We start from the raw sequence: 20,213 nt of genomic DNA, 5'->3' as shown, positions 1-20,213 counted from the left end.
TTCCAGATGGTGAGAATTGAATGATTCTCGGGGAGAGTTAGCTGCTATGGAGTCCCTGGTGCTCTCTGAGCCTGGCTGTTTTCTTGCAGATGTTTCATTGCCCAACTCTATAAGCTACATAAATTGTAGCACCCTCGGGTTGGAAGGGACCTTGAAGGTCTTCTAGTCCAGCCCCTGCTTGAGCAGAAGCCCTTGTACCATTCCAAACAAACCGTTTTGTCCAATGTCTTCTTAAACTTCCAGTGGTGGAGCATCCATCCAGCTGTTCTAGAGTTGTTGTTGTTGTTGTTGTTATTAGTTGCAAAGCCGCATCTGACCCATCGCTGGACAACATCCTTCCAGGCCTTTTTTCTTTTTAAATAATAGACTAGATTCATTCTTAGTGTTCGAATTTAGCCTGGTATGAATCTCATCTGACTGTCACAGCTTTATGATCATTTCTGAAAGTTTTTTTGTTGTTGTTAGTTGCGAAGTCATGTCCAACCCATGGACCACGTTCCTCCGGGCCTTCCCATCCTCTACCATCCCATGGAATCCATTGAAGCTCACGCCGACTGCTTCTGAGACTCCATCCAGCCACCTCCTTCTCTGTCATTCCCTTCATCTTTTGCCCTCCGTCGTTCCCAGCATGAGGCTCCTCTCCAGGGAGTCCTTCCTTCTCATCAGGTGGCCAAAGGATTTGAGTCTCACCATCAGGATCCGGCCTTCTAAAGAGCAGCCAGGGTTGATCTCCTCTAGGACTGACCGGTTGAATGGCCTTGCATCCAAGGGACTTGCAGGATGGATGGATGGATGGATGGATGGATGGATGGATGGATGGATGGATGGATGGATGGATAGATAGATAGATTGAATCTCACGCCGACTGCTTCTGTGACTCCATCCAGCCACCTCCTTCTCTGTCATCCCCTTCATCTTTTGCCCTCCGTCGTTCCCAGCATGAGGCTCCTCTCCAGGGAGTCCTTCCTTCTCTTTAGGTGGCCAAAGTCTTTGAGTTTCCTCTTCAGGATCTGGCCTTCTAAAGAGCAGCCAGGGTTGATCTCCTCTAGGACTGACCGGTTGGATGGCCTTTTAGTCCAAGGGACTCAATGCAGGAGTCTTCTCCAGCACCAGAGTTCAAAGGCCTCCATTCTTTGGCGCTCAGCCTTCCTTATGGTCCAACTTTCACAGCCATCCATTGCAACTGGGAAAACCAGTTCTAGAGTTAGCAATGTTTTAATCCCTTCACCTACAAATCCCAATAATCAGATTAGAGCTGCAAGGGACCTTAGAGGTCTTCCAGTCCAACCCTCTGCTCAAGGAGACTCTAGTCTGTACCATTTGAGAAAAACTTCAGGCTATACCATCCCTGTCCTGCGTTCTTCTGGGTTCTTCTCTCCATATATTCAGATATTTTTGTCCAAATTTCAAAGAAGATGTTTTATTCACGCCTGGGGACACTCGTCAAGAAGCAAAAAGCAGAGAAAATTCAAGCTATAAAAGGGAACGCTTCTTTCCCCAGGAACTGAGCCGTCACAAACAGCCATTCAACGCAGATCTAGATTTGAACACAATCACGACTGCAAGGAAAATACTGGCCTACATTAGATTTTCAGTTCCTGGATATTTGTCATCACTCGAGCTGCTGAATGCGGAATCATTTTAGTCCTGGACGTAGCCTCACACAGCGATGGGGAACCTTTTGGCACCGAGTGCCCAAACCAGAATGCCCGTGCATGCATGTGCATATGCACGCACTGGAAACCGAAAGACCAGCTGGCTGGCCTGCACATGCCTGTTTTTCAGGCTGTTACTCAGGCCAAAAACCTGTTTTTGGGCTGGTTTTCAGGCCGTTTTCAGGGCATTTTCTGGCGCTCCCGTGCCTCTGAAAACTAGCTGGCCAGTGTGCGTGTGCCTGCTGGAAATTAGGTACGGTGGCTGTGCCTCCTGACTACTACTGGACCGTACCGGCCAGAACCCACCATTGCTCCACCACCATTTGCCAGCCGTGTGCAGCAGGTGCCAAAAAAGCCAACACAGTTCTAAGCTGCATCAACAGAGGGAGAGAATCAAGATCATGTGAAGTGTTGATATCATATTATAAGGCCTTGGGAAGGCCACACTTGGAATATTGCATTCAGTTTTGGTCGCCATGATGTAAAAAAGATGCAGAGACTCTAGAAAGAGTGCAGAGAAGAGCAACAAAGAGGATTAGGGGCCTGGAGGCTAAAACATGTGAAGAACGGTTGCAGGAACTGGGTATGTCTAGTTTAATGAAAAGAAGGACCAGGGGAGACATGATGTTCCATTATCTCAGGGGTTGCCCCAAAGAAGAGGAAGTCAAACTATTCTCCAAGGCACCTGAAGGCAGAACAAGAAGCAATGGGTGAAAACTAATCAAGGAGAGAAGCAACTTTGAACTAAGGAGGAATTTCCTGACAGTGAGGACAATTAACCAGTGGAACAGCTTGCCACCAGAAGTTATGGGTGCTCCATCACTGGAGTTTTTAAAGAAGAGATTGGACAGCCACTTATCTAAAATGGTATAGGGTCTCCTCTTTGAGCAGGGGGTGAGACTAGAAGACCTCTGAGGTCCCTTCTGACTCTGATATTCTGCATTCTGATAAGAAGAGCAACCGATGCATTTAAATCCCTATTCCGAGGGATAGGAGGCATTGATTAAAATGAGCTCGGTGTGTGTGTGTGTGTGTGTGTGTGTGTGTGTGTGTGTGTGATTGTTCCCTTTTGCTCTACCCTGAGCAGAATTTCAACTACATCTCTTTTTTCTCTTCAGTCTGCTCCTCACAGGAGCCTTGCTTAAAACTGTCCGTCATAGGGGGATAGACACTCCAGTAATTAGATCGCTGCCTACATGCCTGCCCTCCATGGGGAGGGATGGAATATTAATCAAAGGACTGCCCCCCCCCCCCAGTCGTTCTCCCAGCTTCGCACAAAGTGAGCCACAAATCTTCGGGGGATGCCAGGCGAAGACTTGTAACCGTATGTTCAACTTGGCGCGACAAAGCTCAGAAATGTATTCGACAGCGTAAAGAGTGCCCGGAACGTATCGCTTCAGTTGATCGTGGGTAGATGGAAAGATAGTTTTTAAGAAGAGATTGGAGAACCATTTCTCTGAAATGCCGTGATGGCAAACCTACGGTGCCAGAGGTGGCATGCAGAGCCAGAGTGCTGGAAATCCAAAGACCGGCTGCCCAGCGGGCATGCATGCACCGGAAACCGGAAGACAAGCTGGCTGGCGCACTCTTTCCAGAGTGCAGAGAAAATCATTGCTCTATCATGGCAACCAAAACCGGACGCAATATATGGTCTTACCAAGGGATCACAAAGTGGTGCTATCACTTACATAATTTGCAGCACACGGTTGGCTCATACTTAAGTGGTTGTCCAATAGGACTCCTAAATCCTTCTCGCAGTTGTTGCTGTTGAACCAGGCATTTATTTCTTTGGATGACAAAGTTAACAGCTAGGCTTGTCAGGAACCTGTCCCATCTCCCTCAGATAGAAAGTCCCCACAGAGAGTGGTGAGGACAGCGGAGAAGATTATAGGAAGCTCACTTCCCGTCATTCAGGATGCTGCTTACAAGCACTACATGCTCAGAGCTCGAAGCATTCTTAGAGACCCCCACACACCCACTTTATGGTCTGTTTCTTTTGCTGCCCTCTGGGAGGGGGTTTCTAAGCATCTCTAGAAGATTCTGGAACAGCTTTGTTCCCTAGACCCGTGATGGCGAGCCTATGGCACGTGTGTCACAGGTGGCACACAGTAGCCCTCTTGGTGGACACACGAGCTGTTGCCCCAGCTCCACCGTGCATGCACCTCCCGTCGACCCGCTGATTTTTGGGTCTCTATCGTGCATGCACAGGGGGCGGGGCGCATGCAAGAGATACATGCGCATGCATGGGGGTGAGGGGAGCATGGGTGGGGCAGCGTGCCCTCCCCGTGCCCTGTTTTTGGTCCCAGGAGGCTTCAGGGAGGCCTGCTACGCCCAAATTGGGGTACCGGGGGGGGGTGAGTGTCGAGCACCCATGCACGGGGGGGGACAGGACCAAAAAGATTAGCTATCACTGCAGTAGGCCACCCATTCAGTAACCTCGCCATGTACATGCATTCATCCTCAGTAGACTGTGTTGTTTCTCTGTGTCATAGAATCAGAGGTGGGTTCCTACCAGTTCGCACCAGTTCGGTAGAACCGGTTCATCAAATCTACCGAACCGGTTAGAAGAGGTTCTATCAGAAAGCAGGCCACACCTACAGAAGAGGTTCCAAAAAATTTTGAAACCCACCACTGACACACAGACACACACAGACACAGACACACACACACACTCACACTCACACAGAGAGAGAAAGAGAAAGAGAGGAAGAAAGAAAGAAAGAAAGAAAAAGTGAGAGAGAAAGAAAAAAAAGGAAAAAGGGACAGAGAGACAAAAGGAAGGAAAGAGAGAGAGAGAGAGAAAGAGAAAGAGAAAGAAAGGAAGAAAGAAAAAGAGAAAAAAGAAAGAAAAAGTGAGAAAGAAAAAAGGGAAAAAGGGACAGAGAGACAAAAGGAAGGGGAGAGAGAGAGAGAGAGAGAGAGAGAGAGAGAGAGAGAGAAAGAAAACACATGGCCGGCAAGCCACTCCCAGCAGGTCACATGGCTGGCAAGCCACTCCCAGCAGGTCACATGGCCAGCAAGCTACTCCCACAAAGGAGGCCACACCCACAGAGTAGGTTCGAAAAATGTTTGAAACCCACCACTACATAGAATATATGTGGGTATATGCCTAATTTTGGGTTCATTTATTTATTTAGTCATATTTATGTAGTGAATATTGGAGGTGGTGACCCTTTGAGAGCTGCAAGCAATGACATTTCATTTTAATGCATGCCGGTTAGTCTACGTTCAAAGTCACCGTAAAATTTATTCTAAGTCTTCGAAGTCCCAGTTGGCCCAGAGTTTGTCTCCCAATCGATTTCAGTGTAGTTAAAGTCCCCCATTACTACTCTGAGATTAATTTGTTAATTTTGACTAAGTGCAAATCATAGCGAATTGTCATAAGTAGGCAACACTCTGTCCAGCAGTTATGCCAAAGGAAAACATTTGGGGGGAGGGAGAGAAAAATGGTTCTATATATTTCACTTATATAAACCGAAATCCAGAGGTGACAATGGAAGAGTTTATATTTTGCCCTTGTGCCACAGGACAAAAACACCCTTTCTGTCACCGGGACCAGAGATTTAGTCTTCTGAGCTTTCGGACTCGTACTGGAGCCCTTCCTCAGCGAGTGTGTGCTTTGGGCTATTCTGTGTGTGTCGTGCTTGGTTGTGTTTGGCTTTTTAGTTGTTGGTTGGGGTCTTGATGGCTGGCTATTAAGTCATTGGCTATTGTTTCCTTGTGCTGCCAAGCCCTTGACTCCTAAGCACCTGATAAACTGGTGGCCGATTAGCAATCCTGTTGGCCAACGAAGCACCCATTTCCCAGGCTTCAATCATTTCCCTGGCTATTCTTGTCCCTGCTCGGCCAACAATCTTAATAGCTGCGGAATTGAATATGTGACCTTGCTCGTTGCAAGGTCTCGTCGCCTAACTGCTCGCTTGTGTTCTTGCAATCTGGGGGTTAGCTTTGTCCCTGTTGGTACAACATAGCCACGAGGGCAATCCATGCATTGTTGTGGTCCACTGGCGGCCTGCAGAGCTGGTAGCAGAGTCGGATAGTGAGAAGGTTGGGGAGGAACATGGGCCAGTCTTGGAGCCTGGGGAAGGCTTGGACTCTGTGTCGGAGGCAGAGAGGGGGGCAGGTATTGGATCTGGGTACTTGAGAGACCGCCTACTGCCAATTACTTCCACTAGGCCAATAAGATCCCATAGACTAGGCCTCCTCCGAATTCCATCAGCTGGTCAATGTCGACTGGCAACTATCTGGAGGAGAGCCTTCTCGGTGGCTGCTCCGACCCTATGGAACGAACTCCCCATGGAGATTCGTACCCTCACCACCCTCCAGACCTTCCGCGTAGCCCTTAAAACCTGGCTGTCCCGATAGGCCTGGGGCTAAAGACTTCAACCCCACCCGAATAGTATGACTGTTGTGCTTTTAACGATGTATTGTCTTTATGTGTATAACTTGGTTTGTACTTCCCTCCCCCTGAATTGTGAGCCGCCCTGAGACCCCTCAGGGAAAAGGGCGGCATACAAATCAAATCAAAATCAAATCAAATCAAATCATGGCCATAGCTACGTGCTGCCTCCGGAGCCTGACATCAGTGAGGCAGAAGAACAGGGGGAGCCTGTTCCCAGTGTGTGCATGCACAGACACTTCTTGCCAGAAGGCAAGAACAATTTTTTTTAAAAGGGTGACTCAGGAGGAAGGCGTGGGGATGATTGGCCCCTCCCATAAGACATAAAGGAGGAGCAAAGGGACGTGAGCCTTTGCAGGAAGCAACTTTGTTCCTTCTGGTCGGTTCAAGTTCTGAGAAGGTCCGTTTGACACTATGCCAGTATTTCTCAACCTTGGCAACTTGAGCATTCGCTGGCTGGGGAATTCTGGGAGTTGAAGTCCGGACATCTTCAAGTTGCCAAGGTTGAGAAACACTGCTCTATGCTCTGTTTGGCCTTGCAAAACTAATTGGCAATTAGGCCTCTGGCAGTGTTTCAAGGGAGATAAAGGTGGGTGCTTATCATCATTTCCCTGAAGGATTGTGGCAACTTGAGCAGACATCTGTCGGAATCTTCACAGATGGTTTGTGAATCATTATGGGCTGTGAATGACCATAATTTACAACCATCTGAATAAAAGAGGGTTTTGGGGGACGAAGATTGTGATTTATGCTTTCTCAGGAAGCTGAGGTCAGAACACGCGGGGGATCCAGTAGATTACATAAGGAGTATCTCCCACCTCCGAACTCTTTGCAATGCATGATTTGTCCTCATATCCGAGTCTGAAAGCTTGGAAGAATAAACCTTTGGTCCCGGTCTCCCACCCTGTTGTCATATAACTCCTAGGAGCCGAGTGGCGCAGTGGTTAAATGCAGCACTGCAGGCTACTGCTAGATCAGCAGTTCAGCGGTTCAAATCTCACCGGCTCAGGGTTGACTCAGCCTTCCATCCTTCCGAGGTGGGTAAAATGAGGACCCGGATTGTTGGGGGCAATATGCTGACTCTCTGTAAACCGCTTAGAGAGGGCTGAAAGCCCTATGAAGCGGTATATAAGTCTACTGCTATTGCTATTGCTTGTGCAGGTGTGGCGGTCACCCATGGCCCAGTGCATAACAGGGCATGCACAGCCACGCTGAACCACACAGGAAAAAACAAACTCCTAAAAGAACATAACATCCTGATAGTTCACTCTAGAAGTGCCTTACCCAACGACGCCCAGGATTTGACCATATATAGACAGAACTTCCCTGAGCAGTAGATTAGCAATTGTAGTTTGACAGGCTGTCTTAAATCACATGGTGATTGCTCCTCCTGCCTTTGTCCTATCTCAATAAAAGGGGCTCCCAGACCCCAATCTGGGTCGCCTCATCCCGAGAAAGCTCGTGTCCGTGTCTTTTCTCAACATTGGCCTCATGAGCGAACCACGGGTACATCACACCACCCAATATTGGATCTTGCAATCTGGGACACATATATTCACCTTCATTCGGAAGACTCTGTTTATTTAGTAATGTAATGAAACATTTTTGGCACATTAGATTAAAATGCTAGTTTTAGAAAATGATTAAGAGGCATGGAGGAAATAGATAAGGGTAGTCACGTTCCCACATACAAAGGGGGCAAAGTGGTGTTTTGATCCCTCTGTTACTGCCATTGTCATTTTTGAGTTTTGGGACTCTTCTGGATTAATGATTAAATAGATTTCATCCGACATAACAACATACGACGAATAATATTGCCTAGGCTTAATCTCCGAAATGCGTCCAACGGATTGTGCTTAAAGGGCAGCTTTGAATATGCATATTTATAGCTTAACCAATTATTTTTGTTCAATTGGAAGCTGCAAGGCTTATTCTCGAGTTTATTTACTTAGGACAGAGAAAGATCAGAGCACAAACAACTAATTCCAATTCCCCCCCCCCTCTTCTTTGGGGTCTAATTCAGAGATTTAAACCTCAAACACAGTTGGAGAGAAAAAAAATCCATCACAATTGTTGTGGTGACTTGAAAGAAAAATGCACTTAGAAGTTAAATCGTTTACCCTTCTTCTTATATTTGTTTTTGAAGGTCGAATTCCAATTTGACTCTAGAGAGAAGACAAAATAAAATCGTAATTATTTTTTTGCGCGAGATCAATGATCGTCATTGAATTCATCGTTCTCAAACTGGCGAGGTCAAAACTCACAATTCATTCTAGAGAAATATTCCTAAGGAATAGAATAGAATAGAACAGAACAGAACCGGGGTAGGGAAAGAGAAAAGAAGGAAGAATAGAATAGCAGAGTAGAGTAGGGTAGGGTAGAGTAGAACAGAACCAGAGTAGGGGTAGGGGAGTAGAGTAGAACAGAACCGGGGTAGGGGAAGAGAAGGAAGAATAGAATAACAGAGTAGAGTAGGGCAGGGTAGGGTAGAACAGAACAAGGGGAGTGGGAGGGGAAGAGGAGAAATAGAATATAGAGCAGAGCAAGTAGAATAGAGTAGAATATAGAACAGAAAGTAGAACAGAAAGATAGGACAGGACAGAACAATAGAGTTGGAAGGGACCTTCTAGTCCAGGGGTGTCAAACTGGATTTCATTGAGGGCTGCATGAGGATTGTGTTTGACCTCGGGGTGGTGGTGGTGGTGGACATGGCCAGGGTGGGCGCGGCCAGCTCAACGTCTCTTGTGTCGGGGGCGTCTGTGGTGGGCTGAGTACTCTGCCAGAGAAAACAGGCTCCCGAGTTCCGTTTCCACTTGCAACGGCCTGCTGCAATCCTCTGCCAGCGAAAACAGAGCTCGTGTGGCCCTCCCGTGCTCCGTTTTCACTGGCAGAGGCACTGCAGGCTGGACCTTCGCTGTTTCCAGGGCGACCGGGGGGCCAGATCGAAGCACCTCGCGGACCACCTCTGGCCCCTGGCCCTTGTGTTTGACACCGCTGTTCTAGTCCAACCCCCTGCTCAAGGAGGAGACCCTAGCCCAGTGTTTCTCAACCTTGGCAACTTGAAGATGTCCGGACTTCAACTCCCAGAATTCGCTGGCTGGGGAATTCTGGGAATTGAAGTCCGGACATCTTCAAGTTGCCAAGGTTGAGAAACACTGCCCTAGCCTATACCATTTCAGATTGGAGCAATTCCAGAGTTGCAAACTTTTTATATGCATGAATTAAAGCACTTCTTGGACGTAAGTTGCGGAGTATTTCTTGGAATATCTGCAAGTCAGCGATACGACTGGCTCTGTAAACTTCATCTATTTCTATTTATACCCTGTTTTTATTCCAAAGCGCTAACGGCATTTAAGGCACGGAGCAGAGCTACACATAAAATATGCATAGAATTGTAACATAAAAGTATTACTTATGGGCCTGGGAGATGGAAAAAATCTATCTATAAAAACCTGTTTCTGAAATATACTGCCCACTTGTTAGCTAATTACAGGCTCTGAATTAATAATACATTCGCATAATTCTTGCGACGGAAATGCATTAAGGAGGGATTTGGCAGTGACGAGGCCCCTGGGAATGGCTGGGGAGGGCTGCCCTCGTATCACAGGGAAAAAAATAGGCAAAACAAGAGGGGTTTTTATGCCAGAATAAGAAGATTCTGGTGGGACAAAGCAGATTAAAAAAAAGTCTTGACATTACAGAAGGAAAAGCTAAATGACAAAAACAAAAATAACAAAAAGAACCTTAAGGTCTTTTTTCCCCCACAACTAGCACAATGGACAACGCTCACATTTGCTCCCAACCCCATAAATGTCCATTGTGATGGGAGTCTTTGTGTCCATTGTGATGGGAGTCTTTGAGTACAGGAAGACCACAAGTTCAGCCCAAAATTTCCATTGCTAAGCGGGACAGTTGCTAAGTGAGTTTGGGGCCTGTTTTACAACCTGTTTTGCCATCGTCATTAAGCAAATCATTGCAGTTATTAAGTCAGTAACTCGGTTGTTAAGTGAATCTGGCTTCCCCGTTGACTTTGCTTCTCAAAAGGTCGCAAAAGGGAATCACGAAACCCACCAGGACGCTGCAACCGTTATAAGTACCCGTCAAGGGACACAATTTTGATCACTTGGCCATGGGGGAGCGCTGCAATGGTCATAAGTGCAAAAAATGATCGCAAGTCACTTTTTCAATGCAGCTTTAACTTCAAATGGTTACTAAATGAATGGTGATAATGAGCCATGGGGGAGTAGTGGTCCTGTAAACAGCTTAGAAAAAGCTGTAAACCACCGTGAAGAGGGACATAAGTTCTATTGCTGTTCTCTGTCCTGTCTGCCTGCCTGCCTGCCTGCCCATCATCTATCTGTCTGTCTGTCTGTCTGTCTGTCTATCTATCTATCTATCTATCTATCTATCTATCTATCTATCTATCTATCTATCTATCTATCTATCTATCATCTATCTATCTATCATCTATCTATCTATCTATCTATCTATCTATCATCTATCTATCTATCTATCTATCTATCTACCTACCTACCTACCTACCTACCTACCTACCTACCTACCTACCTACCTACCTACCTACCTACCTATCTATCTGATAGATCAGTGTTTTTCAACCTTTTTTGTGCAAAGGCACACTTTTTTCATGAAAAAAATCACGAGGCACACCACCATTAGAAAATGTTAAAAAATTTTAACTCTGTGCCTATATTGACTATATATAAAGTAATTTTCCCACGGCACACCTTACACTATGTCACGGCACACTAGTGTGCCACGGCACAGTGGTTGAAAAACACTGTGATAGATGATAGATAGATAGATAGATAGATAGATAGATAGATAGATAGATAGATAGATAGGTGATAGATGATAGATAGAAGATAGATAGATAGATAGATAGATAGATAGATAGATAGATAGATGATAGATAGATATAGATAGATGATAGATAGATAGATGATAGATAGAAGATAGATAGATAGATGATAGATAGATGATATAGATGATAGATAGATGATAGATAGATGATAGATAGATGATAGATAGATGATAGATAGATATAATAGATAGACAGATAGATAGATAGATAGATGATAGATAGATGGATGGATGGATGGATGATAGATAGATAGATGATGGATGGATGGATGGATGATAGATAGATATAATAGATAGACAAATAGATAGATACATAGATAGATGATAGATGATAGATGATAGATAGATAGATAGATAGATAGATATATTGATTGATTGATAGATGATAGATAGATGGATGGATGGATGGATGGATGGATGATAGATAGATGATGGATGGATGGATGATAGATAGATAGATAGATGATAGATAGATAATAGATGATAGCTAGATGATAGATGATAGATAGATAGATAGCTAGATGGATGATAGCTAGATGATAGCTAGATGATAGATTGATAGATGATAGATAGATAGATAGATAGATAGATAGATAGATAGATAGATAGATAGAGATGGATGGATGGATGGATGGATGGATAGATGGATGGATGGATGGATGGATGGATGATAGATGATGGATGGATGATAGATAGATAGATAGATAAATAGATAGATAGATAGATTGATAGATGATAGATAGATAGATAGATAGATAGAGATGGATGGATGGATGATAGATAGATAGATGATAGATAGATAGATAGATGATAGATAGATAGATAGGTGATAGATGATAGATAGATAGATAGATAGATAGATAGATAGATAGATAGATAGATAGATTGATAGATGATAGATAGATAGATAGAGATGGATGGATGGATGGATGGATAGATGGATGGATGGATGGATGGATGATAGATGATGGATGGATGATAGATAGATAGGTGATAGATGATAGATAGATAGATAAATAAATAGATAGATAGATAGATAGATAGATAGATAGATTGATAGATGATAGATAGATAGATAGAGATGGATGGATGGATGATAGATAGATAGATAGATAGATGATAGATAGATAGATAAATAGATAGATAGATAGATAGATAGATAGATAGATTGATAGATGATAGATAGATAGATAGAGATGGATGGATGGATGATAGATAGATAGATAGATAGATGATAGATAGATAGATAGATAGATAGATAGATAGATAGATAGATAGATAGATAGATAGATAATTTTTATTCCTGGAGTCTGAGTTTGGGGCAGAAGATTATTTTAAGTCGGGGGGGGGATGTTATGTGGACGTTCCTTCCATTCTGCAGTAAGAAACCTTGGGGGCGCCCACGGGATGGCGTCACGGTGATGTCACGCCCCCCCTCCACTCCCCACTCCCCACCTGCTTGCGCCGGTAGAGATCCTTCGCGGGCATGTCGAGAGCAGTAGCGCCGCCGCCTCCGCCGTCCTCGGCTTTCTCGGCTGCGCGTCAGCTGCCGGAAGTTGACTCCGGCACCCCTGGCAACCAACCGGAAACCACCATAGAGGCGACCGCCGGAGGCGAGAAGGGCCGTCGAGCCGGGCCACAGCGCCGCCATCTTTCCCTCGCGTTCTCCCCCCCGCCCCCCCCTTTTTTTCCCTTCCACCGTGGGATTTCAAGCTGGGGCTTGAGGCCCTTTCGAGCGGTCCGAGAAAGGGTATATATATATATATATATAAATATATATAAAAAGCAGGCCGCCAGCGAATCTGAGAGGAACCCGCCCGTGGAGTCCTCCCCGCCCCCTCATGACTATGCAAATGAGCGCCGCTCTGACGGCCGGGCTTCGCGCAGGCGCGCTGCCTTCATCTCCCTCCTCCTCCTCCCCTTCCCTCCGGGCTGCGTCGGCGCACGCGCAGAGCCGCGCGCGACCGGGGCAGGGCGGGGGGCTGAGTCACGACGGCCGGCTCTGGCTCCTCTGGCGGCGGGATGAGGCGGGCGGCATCGGAAGGCCACCCCCGGCCTCAGTGAGGCTGCCGAGGCCTTCCTCCCTTCTCCTCCTCCTCCTCCTTTCACAGCCCGCCGGCATCATGATGGAGGAGATCGACCGCTTCCAGGTGCCCGCCGTGCGCGCAGAGATGCAGCCGTTGGTGAGTGTGTGTGTGTGTGTGTCGGAGGGGGTGGGGGGAGGGGAAAAGAAACCGCCTCCGGACCCCCCGCAGCGTCCCCTCCCTCACCCCCCCGCTTGGGCAGAACCCGGCGGGAGGGGGGAGCGCGCGATGACGTCACCCTTTCCTCCCCCAGCGGGTCTCCCAAGGCCTCCCTCGCTTCCCCCCCGCCCTTCTCCCGGGGAGCTGTCCACCGCCGTGGTGCTGAACTGCCGTTCTCTGTCTCCGCGGATGGGAATCGCCCTGGGAGCTGTCCGCCACCCTGGTGCTGAACTGTCTCTTTCTCTCTCTCTCCGCGGATGGGAATCGCAGCTTTCCTGAGTATTGAGGGGAACGGAGGCGGGGGGATCGGTCTCCTTCTCTCCCCCTCCCTTCCTCCCTCTCTTCCTCCCCAAGCCTCGCCCTTGGCATCCAACCGGGAGCCCGCTTGCCCTTCTCCGCCCGCCCGCCTGGCCAGGGCTGAAACTGCAAGGGAGATTTTTTTTTGTGGGGGGGGGAGGGGGTTCTCCTTGGCCCTCCTCCTCGCCTTGGATTCTGAAGCGGAGGAGGAGAGCAACTGTTCAAGATGGAAGAAGCAAAACCGCTTGGGTTTAAGGCCCGGATGGAGGAGTCACAGCTGAGAGGGAGGGAGCTGGGAGATCTTCTAGTCCAGCCCCTGCTCAGGAAGCAGACGCTGTGCTGTTTCAGACAGGTGGCTGTCTGGGCTCTTCTTTAAAAAAACACTCCAGTCTTGGAGCAACCACAACTTCTGGTGGCAAGCAGTTCCACTGGTTAAGACGCTGAGCTTGTCGATCAGAAAGGCCGGCAGTTCGGCGGTTCGAATCCCTAGTGTAGGTCTCCTGCGTGAGCAGGGGGTTGGAATAGATGACCTCCCAGGTCCCTTCCAACTCTGTTACTGTTAAGAATGACAGAGCTGGACCCTGGAGGGCTTCCAGTCCAACCCTCTTGCTCAGACAGAAAAAACTACACCATTTCAGACAAGTGACTATCCATTCTCCTCTTGAAAACCTTCAGTGATGGAGCACCCACAACCTCTGGGTGCAAGTAGTTCCACTGGTTAATTGTTCTCACTGTCAGGAAAGTCCTCCTTAATTCCAGGGTGCTTCTCTCCTTGATTAGTTTTCATCCATTGTTTCTTGCCTTATCTTGATAGGGAAACAATCGCCAATGTAGCCCATCACAGCATTGATGTTACCTAGTTGGGTAATGCAATGTCTGCAAGAAAACATTAGTAACTATATACAGGTAGTCCTTGACTTAAGACAGTTCGTTTAAGGACCGTTTGAAGTCACAACAGCGCTGAAAAAAGTGAACTATGACTGGTTTTCACACGACTGTTGCAGCGTCCCCAGGATCACATGACCAAATTCAGGCACTTTGCAACTGACTCAATATTTATGATGGTTGAATCGTCCCGGGGTCACGTGATCATATTTTGCCACCTTCTGACTAGCAAAATCAATGGGGAATCCAGATTCATTTAACAGCCGTGTGGCTAATTTAACAGCTGCAGTGATTCACTTAACAACTGCAACAGGAAAGGTTGTAAAATGGGGCAGAACTCCCTTAACAACTGTCTCGCTTAGCAACAGAAATGTTGAGCTTCATTGTGGTCGTAAGTTGAGGACAACCTGTAAAAGGGGTATTTCTTCCTGAAATCCCTCGTCTCTCCATCAGTGGGAAATTCTCTGTCCTTTGAACAACACCGAGGTCCTCTGAGCATGGGAGAAGTTTTTTTCTTTCCTTTTCTGTCCATGTATGTGGATTATAGATCATATTTTCCTGCCTTGCAAGGTTTTCTGCTACTTCTCCTCTCTCAAACATTGATTGATATGTGCACTTATTTATTAAGTATATAGGCCACCATCTGGCAGTTCCATTTGACTCTCTTAAGTTTGGAGATAGGAGGAGAAGCTAATGAACCATTGAGTTGAGGTCCGTCTTCCTATTGCTTAGGGGTAGTTTTCAACTTACGACTATTTGTTTAATGACTGAAGTTAGAAGAGCACTGAAAAAAGTTACTTATCTCCAGTTTTCACACTCGCAACTGTTGTAGCCTTTGGTCATGTTACCAAAATCCAGGCACTTGTCAACTGGCATGTATTCATGACAGTTGCATGCCCGGGGATCACGTAATCCCCATGGGTAACTCTTCCCGGCCAACTTCCGAAGTGCAAAGTCAATGGGGGAGGGGATCAAGATTCACTTAATGACTACATATTCGCTTACCTCCAATAGACCGATTAGATCCCACAGATTGGGCCTCCTCCGAATTCCATCCGCCGGCCAGTGTCGACTGGCGACTACCCGGAGGAGAGCCTTCTCTGTGGCTGCTCCGACCCTCTGGAACGAACTCCCCGTGGAGATTCGAACCCTCACCACCCTCCAGGCCTTCCGCAAAGCCCTTAAAACCTGGCTGTTCTGACAGGCCTGGGGCTAAAGAGCTGCTGCCCCCGTCTCGAATGGTATGACTGTTGTGTGTTTTTAAATTATGTATTGTTATGTTTTGTCTTTTTATTTTCTGTCTGTACCCCCCTTCCCTGATTTGAATTGTGAGCCGCCCTGAGTCCCCTTGGGGAAAAGGGCGGCATATAAATGAAATCAAATCAAATCAATCAATCAAATTAACGGCAGGGACGCGCTTAAGCACTGTGGCAACGAAGGTTTGCAAAATGGGCAAAATCGCAAACCCTCATTTAAAAACCGCCTTGCTTAGTTTAAAAACTGCCTTGCTTAGTTAGAACGGAAATTTTGGGTTCAATTGTGATGGTAAGTTGAGGAGTAGCTCGGTCTGTTTTTTACGGGAATGAATGACAGCTGCTAATCAGGGTTGGTGTCTTCCGTGTTGGAAATGGGCTGCCTGGAGGAGAGACTTTCCCTCCCTTGCCGGTGTATTTAATTGTGCCATATGTTTGGGGAAGGAAAGAATGATGCCTCTTGTTTTTTTTTTAATCTTGTATGTATAACAATGTGTACTTTCACATAGACGCCTACTTCAGCGTTGGGGTTTTTTCAACTAACTTCTCAGTCCGACATTATTTCTCTCCTGTGGTGGTGGTGGTTGAGTGTTTGCGTTGTCCCCAATGTTTCATTTTATGTGATTGCCATATATACCATCCTGGAAACTGGTAGGATGCAGCGGAAAGGCGGTGGGGGGGGTGAGCCAGAAATATTTTAATTGAAGAATACTCATTTATGAACAACACCATAAAGATGAAGGTTTGCTCTGCTTCCCTCTCTCGAACGTTTTAACCGCAGGCCGTAGTAACCTAAAATCATGAAAGCATCAAAGTTTTCTTGATAACTATTCTCCCCTGTAAAACATATGGATGTAAGCATGAAGTGATGGCTTGGTGATAAAGAGGATAGCAACATCATTCCAATAGCAGAGGTTACATTATGATAATCGGAATAGAGCTGGAAGGGACCTGGGAGGTCTTCTAGCCCAGCCCCCTGCTGAAACAGGAGATCCTACCTATACCATTTCAGACAAGTGGCTGTCCAGTCTCTTCTTGAAAACCTCCGGTGATGGAGCACCCACAACCTCGGGTGGCAAGCGGTTCCACTTGTTAATTGTCTTCACTTTAGGACAGTGGTTCCCAAACTTGGCAACTTTAAGACTTGTGGACTTCAACTCCCAGAATTCTCCAGCTGGCTGGAGAATTCTGGGAGTTGAAGTCCACAAGACTTAAAGTTGCAAAGTTTGGGAACCACTGCTTTAGGAAGTTTCTCCTTAATTCCAGGTTCCATCCCTTGTTTCTTCTCCTGCCCTCTGATACTTTGGAGAATAAGTTTACCTCCTCCTGTTTGTGGCAGCCCATCAAATACTGGGAGACTGCTATTATGTCGTCCCCCCCCCCCAGGTCCTTCTTTTCTCCAGATTGCCCAAACCCAAATCCCACAACTGTCCTACTTATGTTTTTGTCTCCAAGCCTTTTTTAAACTGCAATGTTAGAGTTTCAATATTCAGGTGGGTAATTTTTGAGGCTTGGGGAAGAATTAGCTGATGAATGAAGTTTGCCTTCTGTTTTGAGCAGCGTTCCTCACAATTGCTCAGCTTTTCCTGCTGAAGAACTTGGCTTTTTAAAATCTGCTTCAAGATGTGCTTTAATTGTAATAATAGATAGTAGAAATACACCGAAGGGAGGAGTAGAGGGATAGAAGAAAGAGGGGTAGAGAGGGTGGGAGAGAGGATTGGAGGGAGGGTGAGAAGGAAGGGAGGGAGTGTACTGGGAGAGAGGAGTGGTAGAGGGGGAGGGGAAGTAGGGTAGAGGGGAATGATGGAGGGAAGATGGAAAGTTGGAGGGGGGGGCGAAAGAAAGGGTGTTTGGAGGATCGAAGAGGTACATTGGGTTTCTATTTTGGGGGGTATTGTTGACAAGAGGAATGGCTGTGTTTATTGTTTATTGTTATATGGCCCCGGTTATGCACAGTATATATGTGACTGTACGAAATGAAAATGGAAAATAAAAAACACATTTACAAAGATGTGCTTTAATTGTGATACTGTGTTTCTATAATTCTGACCTTGAATTGATGCATTTTTGAAACTCTTTATAGAGAGGAGCGGCACAGGGTGGTTGTGTACTGCAAATGATGAATAAAAAAGGAAGTTAGAGGAAGGAATTGGTACCAAAAAATGACAAGGAGGATACCAGGCTGCAGAGGATTAGATACAAAGGGGGGGAGGGACAAAACCACCCACTAATCATTGTTGACTGGAAATCTTACTCGGTCTTCTTGTTATTTCTGGCAGATGTTGCTTCCATATTTTGCAATGATTTATTGCAAGTCTGAAAGCTTATTTAAGAGAACCTGCACTCTGGATTTTGGGCAGTAGATTTCGTTCTTGATCAGTGTCCAAACTGTTTTATCAGTTATCCCGTTCCAGCTTCTGTTTTCGTCTGGTTTGTCTGTGTGTTTTGATTTATAATATAAAGCTTTCTTTCTTGCTCTGTCTCTCTTTTTCTTTCTCTTCTCTCTTTTTCTTTCTTTCTCTTTCTCTTTCTTTCTCTCTTCTCTTTTTTATTTCCCTTCCCTACCCTTCCCTTCTCCATTCTTTTTCCACCTCCTTTCCTTTCTCTTCTCTTTCCTTCCCCCTTCTTTTTCCTATCCTTCACCTTCCTCCTTCTCTTCTCTTCCGTTCCCTTTCATATTTTCAGTTTTTTTTATTATTATTATGACTTCTGGAAAGAATATCCTCAGTCCCTAGGTAGCAACCTCTGGTTTTTTAAATGCTTTTGCTTGCAGGCTCCTCTCTCTATAATCCTGAATGTTCAAGGTCAGATTGAATCAGAGAAGGTCGAAGGGGAGCGTCTTTCTAAGATTGTGTCAAATAAAAACCCATCATATCACGATGCCTGGGAATTTGACTCTAACCTGTCTAAAGGGATATCATTGAGGGCTGCCACTGTCAAGTGAGATGAAAGGAACCATGGGTGCCCATCTAAAATATATTAATGTACCTCATTTACTTATTCTGATGCACAATCCGTCTTTTGTTGCCTTTTCCCTATAGCACTCAATTTTTTTTTTAAAAAAAACAAACTTACAGAGCTCATTAACAGATTTCTCTCTTATAAACAAGGAACAGCCGAAATCCTGACTCCCTCAAGGACAAGAAATGTCACAAGGGAAAGAGGGAAGCTATCAAGATTTGGCTTGATTTGCTATGCCAATTTTCCCAAATAAGCAGATATGGAAATGAAGATTGCATGCTTGCTCTTAGCAAGACTGAATAACAAGAGATGGAAGGGACCTTGGAGGTCTTCTAATCCAACCTCTTACTCAAGCAAGAGACCTTATACCATTCTGGACAAATGGATCTCCAATCTCTTCTTGAAAACCTCTGGCGATGGAGCACCCACAACCTTGGGTGGCAAGCTGTTACACTGGTTAATTCTTCTCCCTGCCAGGAAAATTCCTCCTTTGTTCTAAGTTGCTTCTCTTCTTGATTAGTTTCCATCCATTGTTTCTTGTAATGCTTTCCGGCGCTTTGGGGAATAGATTTAACATACACACACCAGGGGTGGGTTCCTGCCAGTTCTAACCTCTTCTATAGAAGAGGTTCCACAAATCTACGGTGCTGTTTAGAACCGGTTCCAGCTCCCCACCCACCCGTCCGCACATCATCAAGATGAAGAGCGAGAGGAGGAATTCTGGGAGTTGAAGTCCACAAGTCTTAAAGCTGTCAAGTTTGAACACCCTTGGTTTTTTTTTTCTCTAAAGGATTAGGGGTGCAAGAAGGGCCTTGTAACTTGACAGCTTTAAGACTTGCGTGCTTCAAATGCCAGAGTTTCTGAGCCAACATTTTGGTTGCTAAGCAAGAGCGTTGTTAAGTGAGTTTCACCAGATTTTACAAGTTGGCCACGCCCACCCAGTCACATGACTGCTAAGTCACTCCCACAAAGCAGGCCACACCTACAGAAGAGGTTCTAAAATAATTTGAAACCCACCACTGCCACATACACACACACACACACCACTTCTTTGTGGTAGTCCCACAAATATTTGAACCATGATGTCATGCCCCCCACTAGTCCTTCTTTACATTAGACTTTCATTTGACCAGTGATGGCGAACCTTCTCTGCACTGAGTGCCAAAAAGGGAGCATAAACGCACTCGTCTGGGCCGCAAGAAGGAAGAGGAGCTGCCCAGGGAACATGCGTGCGCCACAAAATGAACTTCTGGTTTCTGGTGCGCATGCTATTCCAGTTACTGGAGAGCATGGACACCCGACAATCAGCTGACCAGCACGCATGCGCAAGCCAGAAAAACAGAAGACCTGCATTTCCTGTTTCCGCCACTGCTGCACGCATGAAGGCCAGCTGATCGTTGTGGGCGCATGTGCGCCAGAAACGTAGAAGAGGAATGGGTGATGCCACACGTGCCAAGCAACATGGCTCTGTGTGCCACTTCATGCCATAGGGTTGCCATCATGGGACTAGAGATATCCAATGCCTGCAGCCATTGTTCATATGTTTTAGTCTCCAGGCCCTTAATCGTCAATTACCTCCACTAGACCGATTAGATCGCACAGATTAGGCCTCCTCCGAATTCCATCCGCCGGCCAATGC

The 20,213-nt window shown here is 46.2% G+C and overlaps 2 protein-coding genes across 3 annotated transcripts in view; one reads left to right on the top strand and one right to left on the bottom strand.

The window, feature by feature from the left end:
• DNAI1 (dynein axonemal intermediate chain 1) overlaps window positions 1-12,471 on the bottom strand; it is a 58,671-nt gene extending 46,200 nt beyond the window's left edge. Inside the window, exons 1-2 of the mRNA XM_032213917.1 lie at window positions 12,391-12,471; window positions 8,175-8,219 (exon numbers count right to left, since the gene is read on the bottom strand). Of these exons, the coding sequence (XP_032069808.1) occupies window positions 8,175-8,219; window positions 12,391-12,423 (78 nt within the window). The 5' untranslated portion in view covers window positions 12,424-12,471. The remainder of the gene's footprint in view (window positions 1-8,174; window positions 8,220-12,390) is intronic.
• A 450-nt stretch (window positions 12,472-12,921) lies between these two features.
• FAM219A (family with sequence similarity 219 member A) overlaps window positions 12,922-20,213 on the top strand; it is a 65,954-nt gene continuing 58,662 nt past the window's right edge. For both annotated transcript variants that reach the window (XM_032214294.1, XM_032214293.1), the window contains exon 1: window positions 12,922-13,118. In XM_032214294.1, coding sequence (XP_032070185.1) covers window positions 13,059-13,118 — 60 coding nt within the window. In that variant the 5' untranslated portion in view covers window positions 12,922-13,058. The remainder of the gene's footprint in view (window positions 13,119-20,213) is intronic.

Source organism: Thamnophis elegans, chromosome 3, assembly GCF_009769535.1.
Source record: "Thamnophis elegans isolate rThaEle1 chromosome 3, rThaEle1.pri, whole genome shotgun sequence".
Classification (NCBI taxonomy): Eukaryota; Metazoa; Chordata; class Lepidosauria; order Squamata; family Colubridae; genus Thamnophis; species Thamnophis elegans.
Note: the sequence above shows the minus strand (reverse complement) of the source record. Positions and strands in the feature narration are given on the sequence as shown.